Raw genomic sequence first — 15,130 nt, 5'->3', positions numbered from 1 at the left:
TAAACATTGACAGGTGCAAAGGCAGCAATATATGATAAAACAAGACATCAGCTAAAGAAGGACTTCCCTATTCATCCCCGAAAAAAACCCGCCAGGTGAACAGCTGATTTTACGACTTCCGGTGCTGACGTAAGACAACCCGCGTCCCATATGTGACCGTAGGATGAACAAATACACTACGGTGCTAAGACTATAGTAGCCATTAACAGTTAGCTTCTACAGCTGGGTTGGCCAAAGTGCGGCACAGGGGCCGTCTGTGGTCCGTGACCCGTTTGTCATCGGCCTTAAGCACGTTCCAAAAAAAACAAAAAATAGAGATCTAATTTGCACCAATAGTGGGGAAATCTATCAAAATTCGGGTGGTCCCAAAAAGGAGGGATTTTTCAAATTGACTGTGTCTGTTTTAAAAGTGCTCCCCCTCTGGTCAACATATGAAATAACAAGTGTATGTAAAAAAATTGAAGTGCTCCCCCTCTGGCCAACATATGTACAAGTGTGTGTAAGGAATTGAAATGCGCCTCTTTTGGCCAAAACTAATGAAAAAAATAGGATAAAATATGTATATGAAGACATACTGTAATATCGTAAAGTAAATAATGAAGATCAAAAAACAATTACAAACAAAACATCTTTATACATCTAGAAAGGGTGGTCCTAAAGAGGTAGGCATTTTTCGGAGGTCTCAAGAAGGAAACAAATACAAGAATGTGTGTGTGTGTGTGTGTGTGTGTCAATTTTCAAATGTGCACAATTCCCACATTTCTCACCCGATTCTCTCTCTCTCTCTCTCTCTCTCTCTCTCTCTCTCTCTCTTATGACTTGCGAGGCTCCAGCCCCCCACGACCCCGAAAGGATGGAGGATGGATGGATGGATGGACTTATCTTTAACAGTTTATCACTGAGACCAAACATCAGAGGAGCCCTATAGGCTAAAAAAAATCTACACATTTTATTGGTTTTGAAAATGAAAAAAACATCACAATGGCCCGCACATGCTTTAATTTTTCTGTACTTAAATCACCTTTTTAAATTATTTAAAGGTGGGTTAAATTCCTGCATATTGTAGTTGGCGTTACACGAAGCATTTCACTAAACATGCAACCTGCCTCAAATTCTCACCGGCATTGAAAGTAAACAGGTTTTTAAAAAGAAAGTAATATTGTTCACGAGTGAGGGAAGAGTGGATCGTGAGATCGACAGGCGGATCGGTGCGGTGTCTTCAGTAATGCGGACGCTGTATCGATCCGTTGTGGTGAAGAAGGAGCTGAGCCGGAAGGCAAAGCTCTCAATTTACCGGTCGATCTACGTTCCCATCCTCACCTATGGTCATGAGCTTTGGGTTATGACCGAAAGGACAAGATCACGGGTACAAGCGGCCGAAATGAGTTTCCTCCGCCGGGTGGCGGGGCTCTCCCTTAGAGATAGGGTGAGAAGCTCTGCCATCCGGGAGGAGCTCAAAGTAAAGCCGCTGCTCCTCCACATCGAGAGGAGCCAGATGAGGTGGTTCGGGCATCTTGTCAGGATGCCACCCGAACGCCTCCCTAGGGAGGTGTTTAGGGCACGTCCGACCGGTAGGAGGCCGCGGGGAAGACCCAGGAAACGTTGGGAAGACTATGTCTCCCGGCTGGCCTGGGAACGCCTCGGGGTCCCACAGGAAGAGCTGGACGAAGTGGCTGGGGAGAGGGAAGTCTGGGCTTCCCTGCTTAGGCTGCTGCCCCCGCGACCCGACCTCGGATAAGCGGAAGAAGATGGATGGATGGATGGAAGTAATATTTTATCTGAGTCTTTAAATTAGTTTGCTCGTTGATGATTTGTTTGGTTTTATATTGTGTAGTTATATTTATATGGTAATTATTATTCTGTGACTGTAAATTGTTTGCTTGTTTTCTTAATTGTTGATGCTTTTATTTTTTATTTTTTTATTTTGTCTGTATTGTATAGTTTTAATTATATGCTTTTACTTGTAATTGTATCGAATTGTGGACCCCAGGAAGACTAGTGGGTTGTTGAGGCAACCAACTTGGGGATCATTAATAAAAATAAAAATCAAATCAGTCTGTGCGAGGACGTTTGAAAGTGTCCAGTCTATGACCCCAAACACGTAGGCTGAACAATTAGAGCAGATGTCTTTTTTTAAATGAAAGACTTATAACCAAACGACATAGTGCCAGAACGTGTGCACTAATGCTTTAATATCAACAGATCGATACTCACGTATCACTATCGGAGAGTTCCTGAGGTCAGACTCAGAATCAGGTAGACATCAAGCACAAAATAGAATCCGGAAATAAGAACTTGCAATATGTATCAAGCTTTTTTACAAATACATTATTAGAATTGATGTCTGTTTACATTCACGTTTTTTCCCCCCACACTCCCCATTACATCACAAGCTACATTTGGTGTTGTGTTACACGCAAATAGGATTTCTGACATGCGATGTGATTATGATTTTCTGACTTCCGGGTGGAACCTGAACGCAGCACATGTTAGCACGGCGAGGGCACGGTCGAAGCCATATGAGGTGAACCTGCCGCCCTCGAGTGGCGCTCACAGTGGCCACATTGTCACCGTTCTGTGCGATGCTCCCCGCTACGTCCTCGTTTGTATAACGACCGGATAGGTTAGAATAGCCTAGCCAGTCTGATGTAGCTACGTAGAGGAAGGTTTTTATTCTTTCCATCATGTCAAAGTCGTTCCGCTATTTTTAGCTAGCAACCGCAAGCTTGGACGGCTAACAGGGGCGGGCTTCATTGTAAATCCTTAGCTAGCTTCATTAGCAATGGAACAGTGGAAGGACGAGGCCTCTCAGCAGGCGGAATTAATTGCCGAGCGCCTGAATGAAATGTTGTCCAAAGGCTTGGAGTTTTTGCGCACGGAGCTCGGCGTGGATCTGGGGCTGAAGCCCGAGTTGGTTCCGCCATGGGCGACCCTGCTGGCGGCTTGCGCCGGCTTGGTGCTGATGCTCGCGCTATGGGCCTCGATGTGCCGGGCTCCCTTCTCCAAGAAGCGGCCTGCTGTCACCGTCGTGGACGACAGCGTCGGCGTCAAGCCAGAGGCCGACAAGGCAATTAAAGCGGAGGAACCGAAAAAGAGGAAGAAAAAGTCTGAAAAGGCATGTGGATTTAACCACACTAAACGTATTTAATGAACCGTGTCGTTAGCTAGGCTAGTTGCTAAGCTAACTCTTCATACGATATGTTTATTCTTAATATCCAACTACTAATCATTTTGTAGTACATTTTCAAAACTAACAATCTTTTTTCTATTTTTTAGAAAGCCCAGCCAAACGGGAGAGCTGTCGCAGAAATCCAGGAAGAAGATGCCATAGTTACAGAGGAGGTAGTGCCACATCACCAGCCGCCTTCTGTACAAGCCAAGAATGCTGAGGTAAATACATGTTTTTTATGCATTCACACATAAGATTCTGCACCAAAAAAAAATTTAATATTACTCTTGTTATTGTCAAACTTCGACGGCCTTCTTCCCCAGTTTTCATTTGATCCAAACAGTCAGAGTATCTAAACCTGGGTGCTCATTACGTCGATCGCGAGCTACCGGTCGATCATGGAGGGTGTGTCGGTCGATCACCAGCCAAAAAAAATAGACCTCAAAATTAGCAATCATCAATCTTCACCATGACGACACTTTTAAATGATAAATGGGTTATACTTGTATAGCGCTTTTCTACCTTCAAGGTACTCAAAGCGCTTTGACAGTATTTCCACATTTACCCATTCACACACTGATGACGGGAGCTGCCATGCAAGGCGCTAACCAGCAGCCATCAGGAGCAAGGGGTGAAGTGTCTTGCCCAAGGACACAACGGACATGACTAGGATGGTAGAAGGTGCGGATTGAACCCCAGTAACCAGCAACCCTCCGATTGCTGGCACGGCCACTCTACCAACTTCGCCACGCCGTCCCACGTTTTGTCACTTGATTGAAATTCACGGCAGCCGAGGGTCTTGTGAGATGACGCTCATTATTAAGAAAAAAAATCACCGACAGGAAGGTGAGAAACACTTTTTATTTCAATAGACTCTCACGCCGTACCTGCCGTCAAAACTCTATAAAGACCGACTGCACAGTTCCTGTCTTCACAATAAAAGCCCTGCTTCATCCTGCCTGCGCTAAGAGTCTCAGAAAGCTGGCGTGCACAAGCTTGCAAGCTACGGAGTTTGCCGCCAAAGTATTTCTTGTAAAGTGTATAAAAACGAGTATGGAAGCTGTACAAATACGATGCCAAAAACCAACCATTTTCATGTGGTATTGGACAGAAAGAAGGGCTTTTTTTCTCCATCTGAAAATGCGGACGTTGTCAGCACTACTGTCTCATTCCAATCAATGCAAGTCATCAGAATCAGGTAATACACCAATTTATATTTTTGTCTTCATGAAACAAAATAATCTATACGTGTTAAGCAAGCTTTGTATTATCATAAAACACATTTAACTTGTTAACAAAAATGTCTCCATAAATAAATATAAAATATATATTACAATGAGGTAGATCCCCTCGACTTGGTCAATTGAAAAGTAGCTCGCCTGCAGAAAAAGTGTGGCCACACCTGATCTAAACGCTACGCCCTATTAAACCTGCTCAGTGGCCTTGTGGTTAGAGTGTCCGCCCTGAGATCGGTAGGTCATACCAAAGACTATAAAAATGGGACCCATTACCTCCCTGCTTGGCACTCAGCATCAAGGGTTGGAATTGGGGGTTAAATCAATAACCAAAAAATTATTCCTGAGCGCGGCCACCGCTACTGCTCCCCTCACCTCCCAGGGGGTGAACATGGGGATAGGTCAAATGCAGAGGGTAATTTCACAATTTGTGACAATCATTGGTACTTTAACTTTATTATCCCAGATTACCAGTAAATCCAGGTTTTATGGGACACTTTTTTTCCCATTGAGAATTAATTGGCCAATTTCCAAACTTGTCCAAGAGTGTGCAAAGGGTGGATATGTTGAAGAAACTAGAATATAAAACATGTTTTCAGTTATTTCACCTTTTTTTTTTGCTAAGTACATAACTCCACGTGTTCATTCATAGTTTTGATGCCTTCGGTGACAATCTACAATGTAAATAGTCATGAAAATAAAGAAAACGCATTGAATGAGGAGTAGGTGTGTCCAAGTATGTATGTGTGTGTGTGTGCGTGCACGTGTATGCAAAAGACATCTGATTCGAACCTTTCACCATCCGCACACTTTCTGGATTTTCAAGCAAACGTATTCCGAAAATTCCCGGTTTGCCTGGAATTACCAGCTTTTCACCTTTTAAAATGAATAGGGGATATACAAACCTCTTCTCATGCCACATTTCTTGTCCGAGTCCACCATCCACATACTATCATCATACGATTAGGGGGAGGGTGGATGACGACCCTCTCCTGTGTCACTGTCACACATCTGTGATGCAACCACAGCAGCTGCTGGTATTCGGTTACAGTGTTAACTGTAACAAGCAGATATCCCCCAGGGTATGACTCCCGGCTTATGTCACATGGTATAGCAATTAGATAGCATGAAGCAGCACAAACCCGTGTCCAAAATGGTGGTAAGAATCACGACATGTGGTTACAGCATGTATCTGTTCTTCTTCCACTTATCTATAGCTATAGCCTGAGTGCACATTTGATTCATTACTTGCTGATGCAATAACTGGGGATTGTCGGGTTTGGTTTTTCAGGCTGCACTATCAGCACACATCCAATGTCCCTACTGGAAATGCACAAATAACATTTGGATGACACTTGCTGTAGAAACCCCAAATTTTTTAGTTTTTTTTCTTGACATTGATTTTCTCAATGTTTCATTATTATGCAACACGCTACACAGCATTATGGATGGATATATAGACTTTTATTTACCCCACAATGGTGTGGGTTACAGTGTAAATACTAAAAGTCCACAAAAAGGTAAAAAAACCCCCCCCACAAGTAAACAAGAGGGGAACATCAAAGGACATTAAAACAGCACAGAGGTGATGTAACCAGCTGCCACTTCAGCGCAGCCATTTCTACATACAGCTACAAAAGTAAAACAACTAAAAATAGCTATCAATAAATATTGCACACATGCTTGATTACTATGATTATATTAGTTGATAAAAATATTTTTACTTTTATGTGAGTCCAGATTGAGCCTCAACTGATCATGTTGTTAGGTGCAGGGTGTCACTCTATTTGCTACTGTCTGGTTTTTGTTCTCCAACAAAGATAAGCTCTCATTTCGCTTTCCTCTAGGCCAAAAAGACCAAGAAAAAAGGCAAGCAGGCAGCAAAGGTGACAGTTACAGCATCTGGAAAGGAGCCAGAGGAAGGTAAAATGCAAAGAATAATATTCATATCAAGTTTTGTTTTGTTTGTTTACAGAAGTTTGTGTGTAGAGTGAGCCAGGTAGTCATTATTTTTAGTTGCGTTTTGTAATGACCATCAAGTTTCATGCTGTCATTCAGCATTGTCTATTTCTCTTTTTTTTTAATGACTAGTAAAGGTAAATTTAATTATTTGAAAATGATTCCATAAAAGGTGAAATTTATAGCTGGTCTAAAAAGAACATTATACAAATTATAATTTTGCCAAGAGTAGGATGCAGTATGATTTCAAACTACTGGTTTTTGATTAAATAAAAGAAAAACTTGATTTGAATTATCTGTCATGTGTTTAATGTTTAGTTTTTTTGTTTTTTTTTTACAGTAGGGAAAACAAATCAGAAATCTAATTTTTCGTGAAAAAAATTGGCGATTTAAAGTTCACCAACTTTTCAGGCCAAGCTGAGAGTAACCCGCTAAGAAGAGGATATTAACAAGTAGATCAATAAATCAGGAGAAAGAATAATAGTCACACTGTGCGACAACGCTCTCAGCCTCAGATATGAATGGGTAGATAGTAAATATAACACGCCTCTTTGAGCTCCATGTTTATGGCGACAGGGGGCACAGTTTCTTAGCATTTTATTTTAGAAGGCACGGAAATAAAAACAAGGATGCCTCCTTGCTAAGTAGAGACGTTTGTTTATTTTATCACATTTTTCACGTATTTAGTCTTAATCTGTCTATGCTGTGCGCACTGATATCCAAAACCCAGATATTATGAAATACTGCACACCTAAACAGCAGGAGTATTTTTTATACATATTAGTTAAGTGTAATAGATGCACAATATATATACAATATAATACTATTATACAATATAATAATTAAAGATATAACTTCTCAGTTTATGGCCACATCTTTCTACTATTCAGGTGAGATGCATGATTTATTATCTAGAATTATCTTTTACCACTTTAAAGGTGATGCAGCAGCAGCTCATCGGCTCAATGTGTCAATACCTGTATACCGGTAATTAACTCTCTGTGATCACGTCGCAGCTAAAACTAATTTGTCTGCTTTGGCGCTTATAACAACAATATTGCTAATTACGTAGTTAATATACTATATATATATATATATATATATATATATATATATATATATATATATATATATATATATATATATATATATATATATATATATATAATACTCAGTGGCCTAGTGGTTAGAGTGTCCGCCCTGAGATCGGTAGGTTGTGAGTTCAAACCCCGGCCGAGTCATACCAAAGACTATAAAAATGGGACCCATTACCTCCCTGCTTGGCACTCAGCATCAAGGGTTGGAATTGGGGGTTAAATCACCAAAATGATTCCCGGGCGCGGCCACCGCTGCTGCCCACTGCTCCCCTCACCTCCCAGGGGGTGATCAAGGGTGATGGGTCAAATGCAGAAAATAATCTCGCCACACCTAGTGTGTGTGTGACAATCATTGGTACTTTAACTTTAACTTTAACTTTTAATATTTAGGTCATGACATGTAAATGGAGTATTGTTGGCGGTTTTTGGACGTTTTTTAGAGGACTTTATGGGCGAACACGGCCCAAGGCTTAGCGAAAGCTGGGCAGCCCTCTCCCCTCCTCTGCATCTCCATTGTAAATACAATCTCGTCATGCAGACTCTGGTGAGTAGAGTGGTCTCCGGTGCAAACAACCGAGTCATTGCCTTAAAGCTCCCACGAAGCAGATCCAAAAGCCTACAAAAAGCAAAATAAGGAAAAAACACATGAAAAGAAGGAAACCTCAAAGAACACAACGGGGTCTATAAGCCTGGGCCGATAACAAATTTTGCGTAACGATATATTGACCTACAAATTATTGCCGCTAAATGATATTATTGCCATTATTTTTATGAGAGCAAATAAACCATTGATGTAATGATAATGCATAATAATGCATTTATATCCTTTCAAATTCAATAAAGTGGTATTTTTGTATATTTTAACATTGCTATTGCCATTAAAATGTTTAAATTAAACAAATAATAAAATACACTTTGTTAGCAAAATTTTGCACTTGAATAAAAAGTACAACCGACAGCAATAAAATATCTTGAGGGGTTTGGGGCGGCCTCAAATATAACCATAACCATAAATAAAATAGCTAAATAAAGTATTGACAAACAAAGCTGCACTTCAATATTGAACAGGTAGGCAGAGGTCGAGGATTGATTGATTGATTGAGACTTTTATTAGTAGATTGCACAGTACAGTGCATATTCCGTACAATTGACCACTAAATGGTAACACCCGAATAAGTTTTTCAACTTGTTTAAGTCGGGGTCCTCGTTAATCAATTCATGGTATAAATATATACCGTACTATCAGCATAATACAGTCATCACACAAGTTAATCATCATCAGTTGTACATTACTTAACTGACAATCAAGTTCAGACCTTCATAAACAAAAGTGCAAAGTAACAATATAAACACTACAGTTTAAACCGATGTATTAACAGGTCGAATGCAAAACAAAATTAAGTTTGGCAGATTCCGAGTGAGGAACACCTACATGGCATGACATCATGACAGTGCTTTAAAAAAATTGTAGTTTTGTAACAGTATTAAAATGGCAGCATGTCTTTGGCAATTAATTTAACCACACTTTCTGTGAGCGCACACCATTTTGCACTGTTTTGTTTACACTGACCTGGCTTGTTCGCCAAACGCAAAGTGAGTGAAGATCGAGTGGGGTTGCAGGTTTGTTGTAGTCGCGCACATTCGGCAAACTGGCTTCTCGATGATCGGCTCATCTTGTTCAAAGGTTTACAATAAAATATTCCCACATTGGTGCGGAGGAATTTGATTTTGTGATCACATTTTACATTGTTAGCTGATACATGCTAACTGTGTGATGCCATTGTCTGCTAGAGTCAGGCACTTAGTAAGGCCAACAAAATTCACCCTTTTTTCCCCCCACTCCGCTATGGTACAAATGGGCGTAGTTGCTAAAAGCGACAAAAAGCGTGAATGCTCTTGAAAAGCATGCACATGGCGATTTATCAATGCTGGAAAACTCACCGACTTTAATTTTCATTAAACGTCAGTTATCTTGGAAAAACATGCATGAATAATCAATTTAGAATCAAATTAATAAAATGTCCAAAGATTCCCACCTATTATGACTAGTACATGCTCTTTCTATAAAGTGAACATTTCATTTGATTTAATAATTAGGCTAAAATGATAATTTCAAAATAAAACATTTAGTGGCATAAATCAACAATTGCAGAAGCATCTGATCGCCTGTTAATTTTGTAAATTTAACCCCCTTGGAAAGATCTGAACAGTCAAGATTTTTTTTGTAAGTTTATTTAAATTTTTAAAGATATAACGTGGGGTGGCGTAGCTCGGTTGGTACAGCAGCCGTGCTCAACTTGTGGGTTCTAGGTTCGATCCCCGCTTCTGCCATCCTAGTCACTGCTTTACCCACCTGCTTCCAGTGCCACCCGCACTGGTTTAAATATAACTTAGATAATAGGTTTCATTATGTAAAGCGCTTTGAGTCACTAGAGAAAAGCACTATAAAATATACAAAAAAAAATTAAACAAATTCAACATTAAAACAAAAAAACTTTTATTTATTAAAAGTGAATTTGTTTTATTTATAGTTTGTGAATGTTGTCTATCTTTGTTGGTCCTGCGATGAGGTAGCGACTTGTCCAGGGTGTACGCCGCCTTCTGCCCGAATGCAGCTGGGATAGGCTCCAGCACCCCCACGACCCCGAAACGGAAAAGCGGTACAAAAATGAATGGATGGATGCACGGACGACTTTGTTCACACCTTTTTTGTTTTTAAGGTGTTTTTACTTCTAATTTATAAATACATGCGTACATACATGTACTTAACCTTCGAGTACATGGCGTCCACATTTGTAGACAACACATTTTTATTTTTATACAGCATTTTTCTCTACAAGACCCTGGTTTCCACTTACGAGGACAGTATACTGCCAATTAGTGGTGGGGCATCACAAACTGACTGAAAATACAAATTCAAAAGTTCAGATGGCAACTTTCAACTTTTTTTTGTTTTTATATTCATTGAGTTCCAAAGAGCCCACAAAGCAAAAATAAATTAAAAATGCATGCCATCCAAAAGTTCAGGTTTTGCCTCGAGGTATTTTTTCAGTAGCGAATGTGCCTAAGTAGTCTATTGTCCTATCTAATCCATAAATTGTTACAATAAACTTATTCTGTAATTGTCAACTAATTGGACTCTGTGTTTGTGACTGACTTTAGGCACTTGGGAGACCAAAGTCAGTAATAAGGAGAAACGTGAGCAGCGCAAGAAGGACAAGAGTTCCAGTGATGACTCGTCCAGTCCTGGAGGCAGTGCTATGCCTGCCAGTGTTCCTCCAGAGCAGTGCAAGCCCTCAACAGCCACTCCGCCTGCTCCCCAGAAGAAGAAAAAAGGTGCATATTTTTAGTTCCCTGGAGAATTTTTTTTATCTAAAAGCAAAGAAAATTAGACAAATATTACATACCTTGTGACTTTAATTGGATCTTATTGTGTACCAAGTGTTTGTTGTTTGTGTTGCTACCATTGGCTAATAATACGCACATCAGGGGAATGGTTTTCCCTTAAGTGCTGTAGGTAGAAACAGTTGCCTGAATGCTCTATCTTGACAAACAGTCCTACAAATGTGTTCTTTGTTCATGTGTTTTTATTGACCGCTCTTGTTACTTTCCTCTCAGTAGAGTCTTCAAAGGTGACAGCTGCAAAGGTGGATGCTGTTGTCTCTCAAGGTAATTACCAGTAGAAAAAAATATGATCTCTTCAAGGTTCATGCTTTTAGTAACGACATTCTATGGTGTGCCATTATTACGATCTATGCGAGGCCTGGCTGACTATCAAGGGTTTCTTTGTTGCTATCAGGTAACAGAAGCGACATAGCATTGGTGGCAGCTGGTGGTGTGACTGACAGTCAAGCAGTGAAGGCGGTCAAGGTTCCTCTCCATACTGTCGCGCCAAAGAAACCAGGCTCGTGGAGTACTACGAGAGAACCAGCACCAACTATTGCGGCACCACTGTGGAAGGCAGATATTGACGGTATCAAATGATATTCCACCTCTATCAGTAGTCAGTGTATCTCAGTGTATGTGTTCATATAGGTTGAACACTGGCTGGCCTTTTAGAATGTATTCTTCCTGATGATCAAAATTAAAAGTGTCTATTCTACACATTGGCTATAAAAAAGGCGAGACCACTGTTAAGCCTGAATTATGCCAAAAAAAAAATGTGTGTTGTAAATAGGGATGTAACCATAGACATTAATAATGACAGCTACAGTAAAACTCCTGACGGTTAGGGTAGTGACTCAAACTTTTTTCTTCAAGTACCACCTCAGAAAACACTTGGCTTTCTAAGTACCACCATAATGACCAACATTAAAATACAGTAGCGTAGTAGGCCTAAGTACTCATTAAAACAAGGCAGAGCTTTTATTTAACAAGTATATTGAATATTTTTGGCCACTCTAACAGTACACACAGTTTGACAAGTAACACAGTTGACTGAGAATCACTGGGTGATGGTTTCACACTAATTAGTTCGAGCTCAAACAATGCTTCAGTCGCCATTGTTAGAATTGTGGGTTGCGTTTGCTCACTCGGGGAAAACACCGCCACTTCGTGAATTGCATGTCGTGCTGTCAACACAGACAGAGCTGCGAAAGGATAAAGACAGCGTAGTGGTGGCACAAGAGCATAATCCAGGCTTTATTTTGACAGAAGTACATTGCTCAGCTATCAGTGTTGCGGAGGGTGTCTGTTATTTCGCATAAGTGAGCTCAGCTTGTCGTGTCACTTGGCTAAAATTGTAAATTTGCTTGCTATTGGCAGGTTGTCATTGGTCACTAATAAATGTGAACAGCCTATTTTTTTTCTCCCCTAAAGATTCCTGGACTGTGATTGATAGGGTTCCATCTGATCTTAATATGATGTCCTTCACTAAACTGGGTGGTGCTGGTAAGTGCAGTGAGTTTAGTCTTTCTCATCGTTGAGGTCAATACCTAATAGTCATGGTATGTTGTGTGTTTAGAAACCAAGCCGGCAGATAATGTGCCATGGCTCACCAAAGTGGAGGATGAGTGGTCTGCCTACAGTAAGAATTTCAAGTGAAACACTTTCCATTATGTTTTTTCTCCACTCTTAACTAAGACTGGTGTTTGCTGCCGTCATTTTCTTACTAATGCTTTCTGTTGTCAGACGGTGGTTCACTGGATCCAAGCTCGGACTGGAATGCCCCCGCCGAAGCCTGGGGAAACTTTGAAGAGACTAGCCCTAAGATGATTCCTGTTCAGGAGCAGCCTCGACCTGAGCCTGTTAAGCCTGTTCTGCTGAGTGCAGCTGCCGTAAGTTACACCTGTAGGAGACACCTAGAACCCTGTAAAAAAATATATATATATATCATAAAACGATTGCTGGGGCCTATAGGAATGGGTTCTGTTTTCTGTGGTTGACTGCACAGATCTCAACTTTCAACACATCAAACATTTTATTATAACTTTTTAAATTTATTTTATAGGAATAATTAAAGCTGCGGCACAGTTCTTTTGATCTACTTGTAATTATCAGTTTTGTTTAGCTTATTAAAATTGAGTAATTTCCCTACCTACCCGACATTTGAAAATGTTTTACTTACCCCCGATGACATTTAGATGAATAACACACTCAATTTAACACTTGAATGCATGGTTTACATGATGCTTTACTGAAGGATGATGATGAAGATGAGAAGGGCAATGACGAAACTGCGGCTGATGGAGCAGCTAAAACAAAAAAGAAGAGGAAGAAAAAGAAAAAGGCAGCTGAGGAGGGTGGAACAACTGGCCAGGTGACTGCCGGTGGAAATACGTTTGTGTCATGATTAATATTGGGCTGTCTTCGTAGCGGCATATCATTTTTTATTTTGATATTTAGTAGTTATTACTATTTTGTCGCTGTGTCTGACTTAGGTTGAAGTGCCAGACAAGAAGGTGGAACATTCAGCTCAGCCGAAGAAGAAGCAGCAGCCGCCTGTCCAGGGTCCTCCTGCCGCTGTCAAGCCTGTAAAAGCGTCTGCTATTGAGGTCAATACAACATCCATCCATCCATTTTTTTACCGCTTGTCCTCAAATTATAAAAAAATGGTATAACTGTCAGTAGTTCCACCCCACCCATCACTGAAATTTGTTTTTTTTTAGTTGAGATTGGAGCGATCAGCGAAGGAAAACGCATCGCAGAAACCTCTCGCCACACAAGTGCCACCGAAGCTCCCTGAGGGACAAGCCACTGCTCAGATCAACCCTCCTCCTGCAACACAACGTGAGCGCAATAGTCTGATTACAATTATTTAAAACATTATTACCTGCCATTGATGACCAGTCTTTCAGTAGTTATTTTTGATTGTTGTTTCAGAGAAATAGAATCATTTGGAAATGTCTAAATCGAAAGTAAACATCCTCTATTCTTGCTATTGCAGAAAAACCTGACGAAAGCCAAACAACCAAGCCATCGAAGAAGAAGAAGGCAAGGAGGGAGACATGAGTCCACTTTTTAGTCAACCACATGCAAAAGACTTGATATCCTGATTATGCAAGAAGAAAACAACTCTGATCTATGGTCGACTTGATGGACTACCTTAAATCCTGACTGAATAACGACAACCTTTTTATCCAGTCAGTCTGGATCATCATCAAAAGTGAACCTCGAAGCAGCTGAATCTAACGTCATGCTTTGTGAATTAATTTTTAAACATGCTTTTGATACTGTCTTGTAATTCTATTAAAATAAGTGAAGGATATAGTAGTTAGAAATGTAGATGTAAAGAAATTGTTGTTGTGGTGACTATGCGGTTACTCAGCATGACAACACTATGCTGAACTGGCCTTTCCTTTTCTTTGTCGGCCTTGATGGTACAGTGAGCATCGTTGAGTGGAAAAGGGTCGGAAGATATTTTATTGGCTCAACAGTGTGAACATGTCTGTATTTTCATGATCTGTGAGATTACAGCCGACTAAGTCCATCTGGTTAATTAACTTGTCTGTGGTATACTGTGTCAAGCTTTCTGATTCCTTCCAGTTTTTAACTACATATGACTGCTGATTGAAGATCTTACAACCTTCAACCTCTTTCTGACTTTCCAACTGTAGTTAATTCAAAAGTCTTTGACTTGTTTTGTAAAAACTTGTTTGTAATTAAAGTACAGCTAAAGCCATATGTAAAAAGACCAACATTGGACGTTTTATTCTGTTTTTATTGCCACTATGTTGGTGCATCTACACACTATTTCCATATCATAATGAGCACCAATTTTGATAATTTTGGTCTTCTCAGGTTCACTGAAACTATTTTTTTCATTAACAGTAACGGGTGGTTACAATTAAAAGGATACTGTATGCCGTTTAAAGCAAGAAGAGATGTTCGAGCAAACCCTTGACAAGTGTACGCACACCGGAAGTGCTACTTTTAATATAAAAATCCAGATGACAAATTGCTTTTGTACGATAATACAGATACTATACATATGTGATAAGATAACTCCAAAATACGTACGTTTTCGGTCTTATAACGTTCGTATAAAACATCGTTATATTCTGATTACGTTCCAAAATAAAGCACACCATCCACATCCTGTTAACCTTTCCAAATGTACCGCTGTGGGGCACGGTTGATACGATAAATCTGACAATGTATCTGACAATGTATACAATTCCGATAATTCGTAATTAATTTCAAAGAACCGCTGATTAATCCATTCAAGGTTT

At 40.2% G+C, this 15,130-nt stretch overlaps 1 protein-coding gene across 1 annotated transcript; it reads left to right on the top strand.

Annotated features, from left to right (window-relative positions):
- Nucleotides 1-2,489: 2,489 nt before the first annotated feature.
- LOC133596158 (protein LYRIC-like) lies at nt 2,490-14,596 on the top strand. The gene is made up of 13 exons (XM_061948916.2): nt 2,490-3,115; nt 3,277-3,390; nt 6,252-6,327; nt 10,623-10,796; nt 11,079-11,129; nt 11,260-11,433; nt 12,279-12,350; nt 12,424-12,486; nt 12,591-12,736; nt 13,102-13,218; nt 13,340-13,453; nt 13,568-13,688; nt 13,846-14,596. The coding sequence occupies exons 1-13, from the start codon at nt 2,783-2,785 to the stop codon at nt 13,908-13,910; spliced, it is 1,620 nt and encodes a 539-aa protein (XP_061804900.2). The 5' UTR covers nt 2,490-2,782; the 3' UTR covers nt 13,911-14,596.
- Nucleotides 14,597-15,130: the final 534 nt, after the last annotated feature.

The sequence above is a fragment of the Nerophis lumbriciformis genome, linkage group LG04, assembly GCF_033978685.3.
Source record: "Nerophis lumbriciformis linkage group LG04, RoL_Nlum_v2.1, whole genome shotgun sequence".
In the NCBI taxonomy this organism is placed as follows: domain Eukaryota; kingdom Metazoa; phylum Chordata; class Actinopteri; order Syngnathiformes; family Syngnathidae; genus Nerophis; species Nerophis lumbriciformis.
The sequence above is the reverse complement of the archived record's forward strand: the minus strand, read 5'-3'. Positions and strand labels throughout refer to the sequence as shown.

What these genes read in the sequence shown, in the direction of transcription:
- LOC133596158 (XM_061948916.2), top strand. Translation starts at nt 2,783, where the DNA reads ATGGAACAGTGGAAGGACGAGGCCTCTCAGCAGGCGGAATTAATTGCC. An exon ending in CACTAAACTGGGTGGTGCTG is followed by an intron (nt 12,351 to 12,423) that starts GTAAGTGCAGTG and finishes TTGTGTGTTTAG; the next exon opens with AAACCAAGCCGGCAGATAAT. An exon ending in TAAAAGCGTCTGCTATTGAG is followed by an intron (nt 13,454 to 13,567) that starts GTCAATACAACA and finishes GTTTTTTTTTAG; the next exon opens with TTGAGATTGGAGCGATCAGC.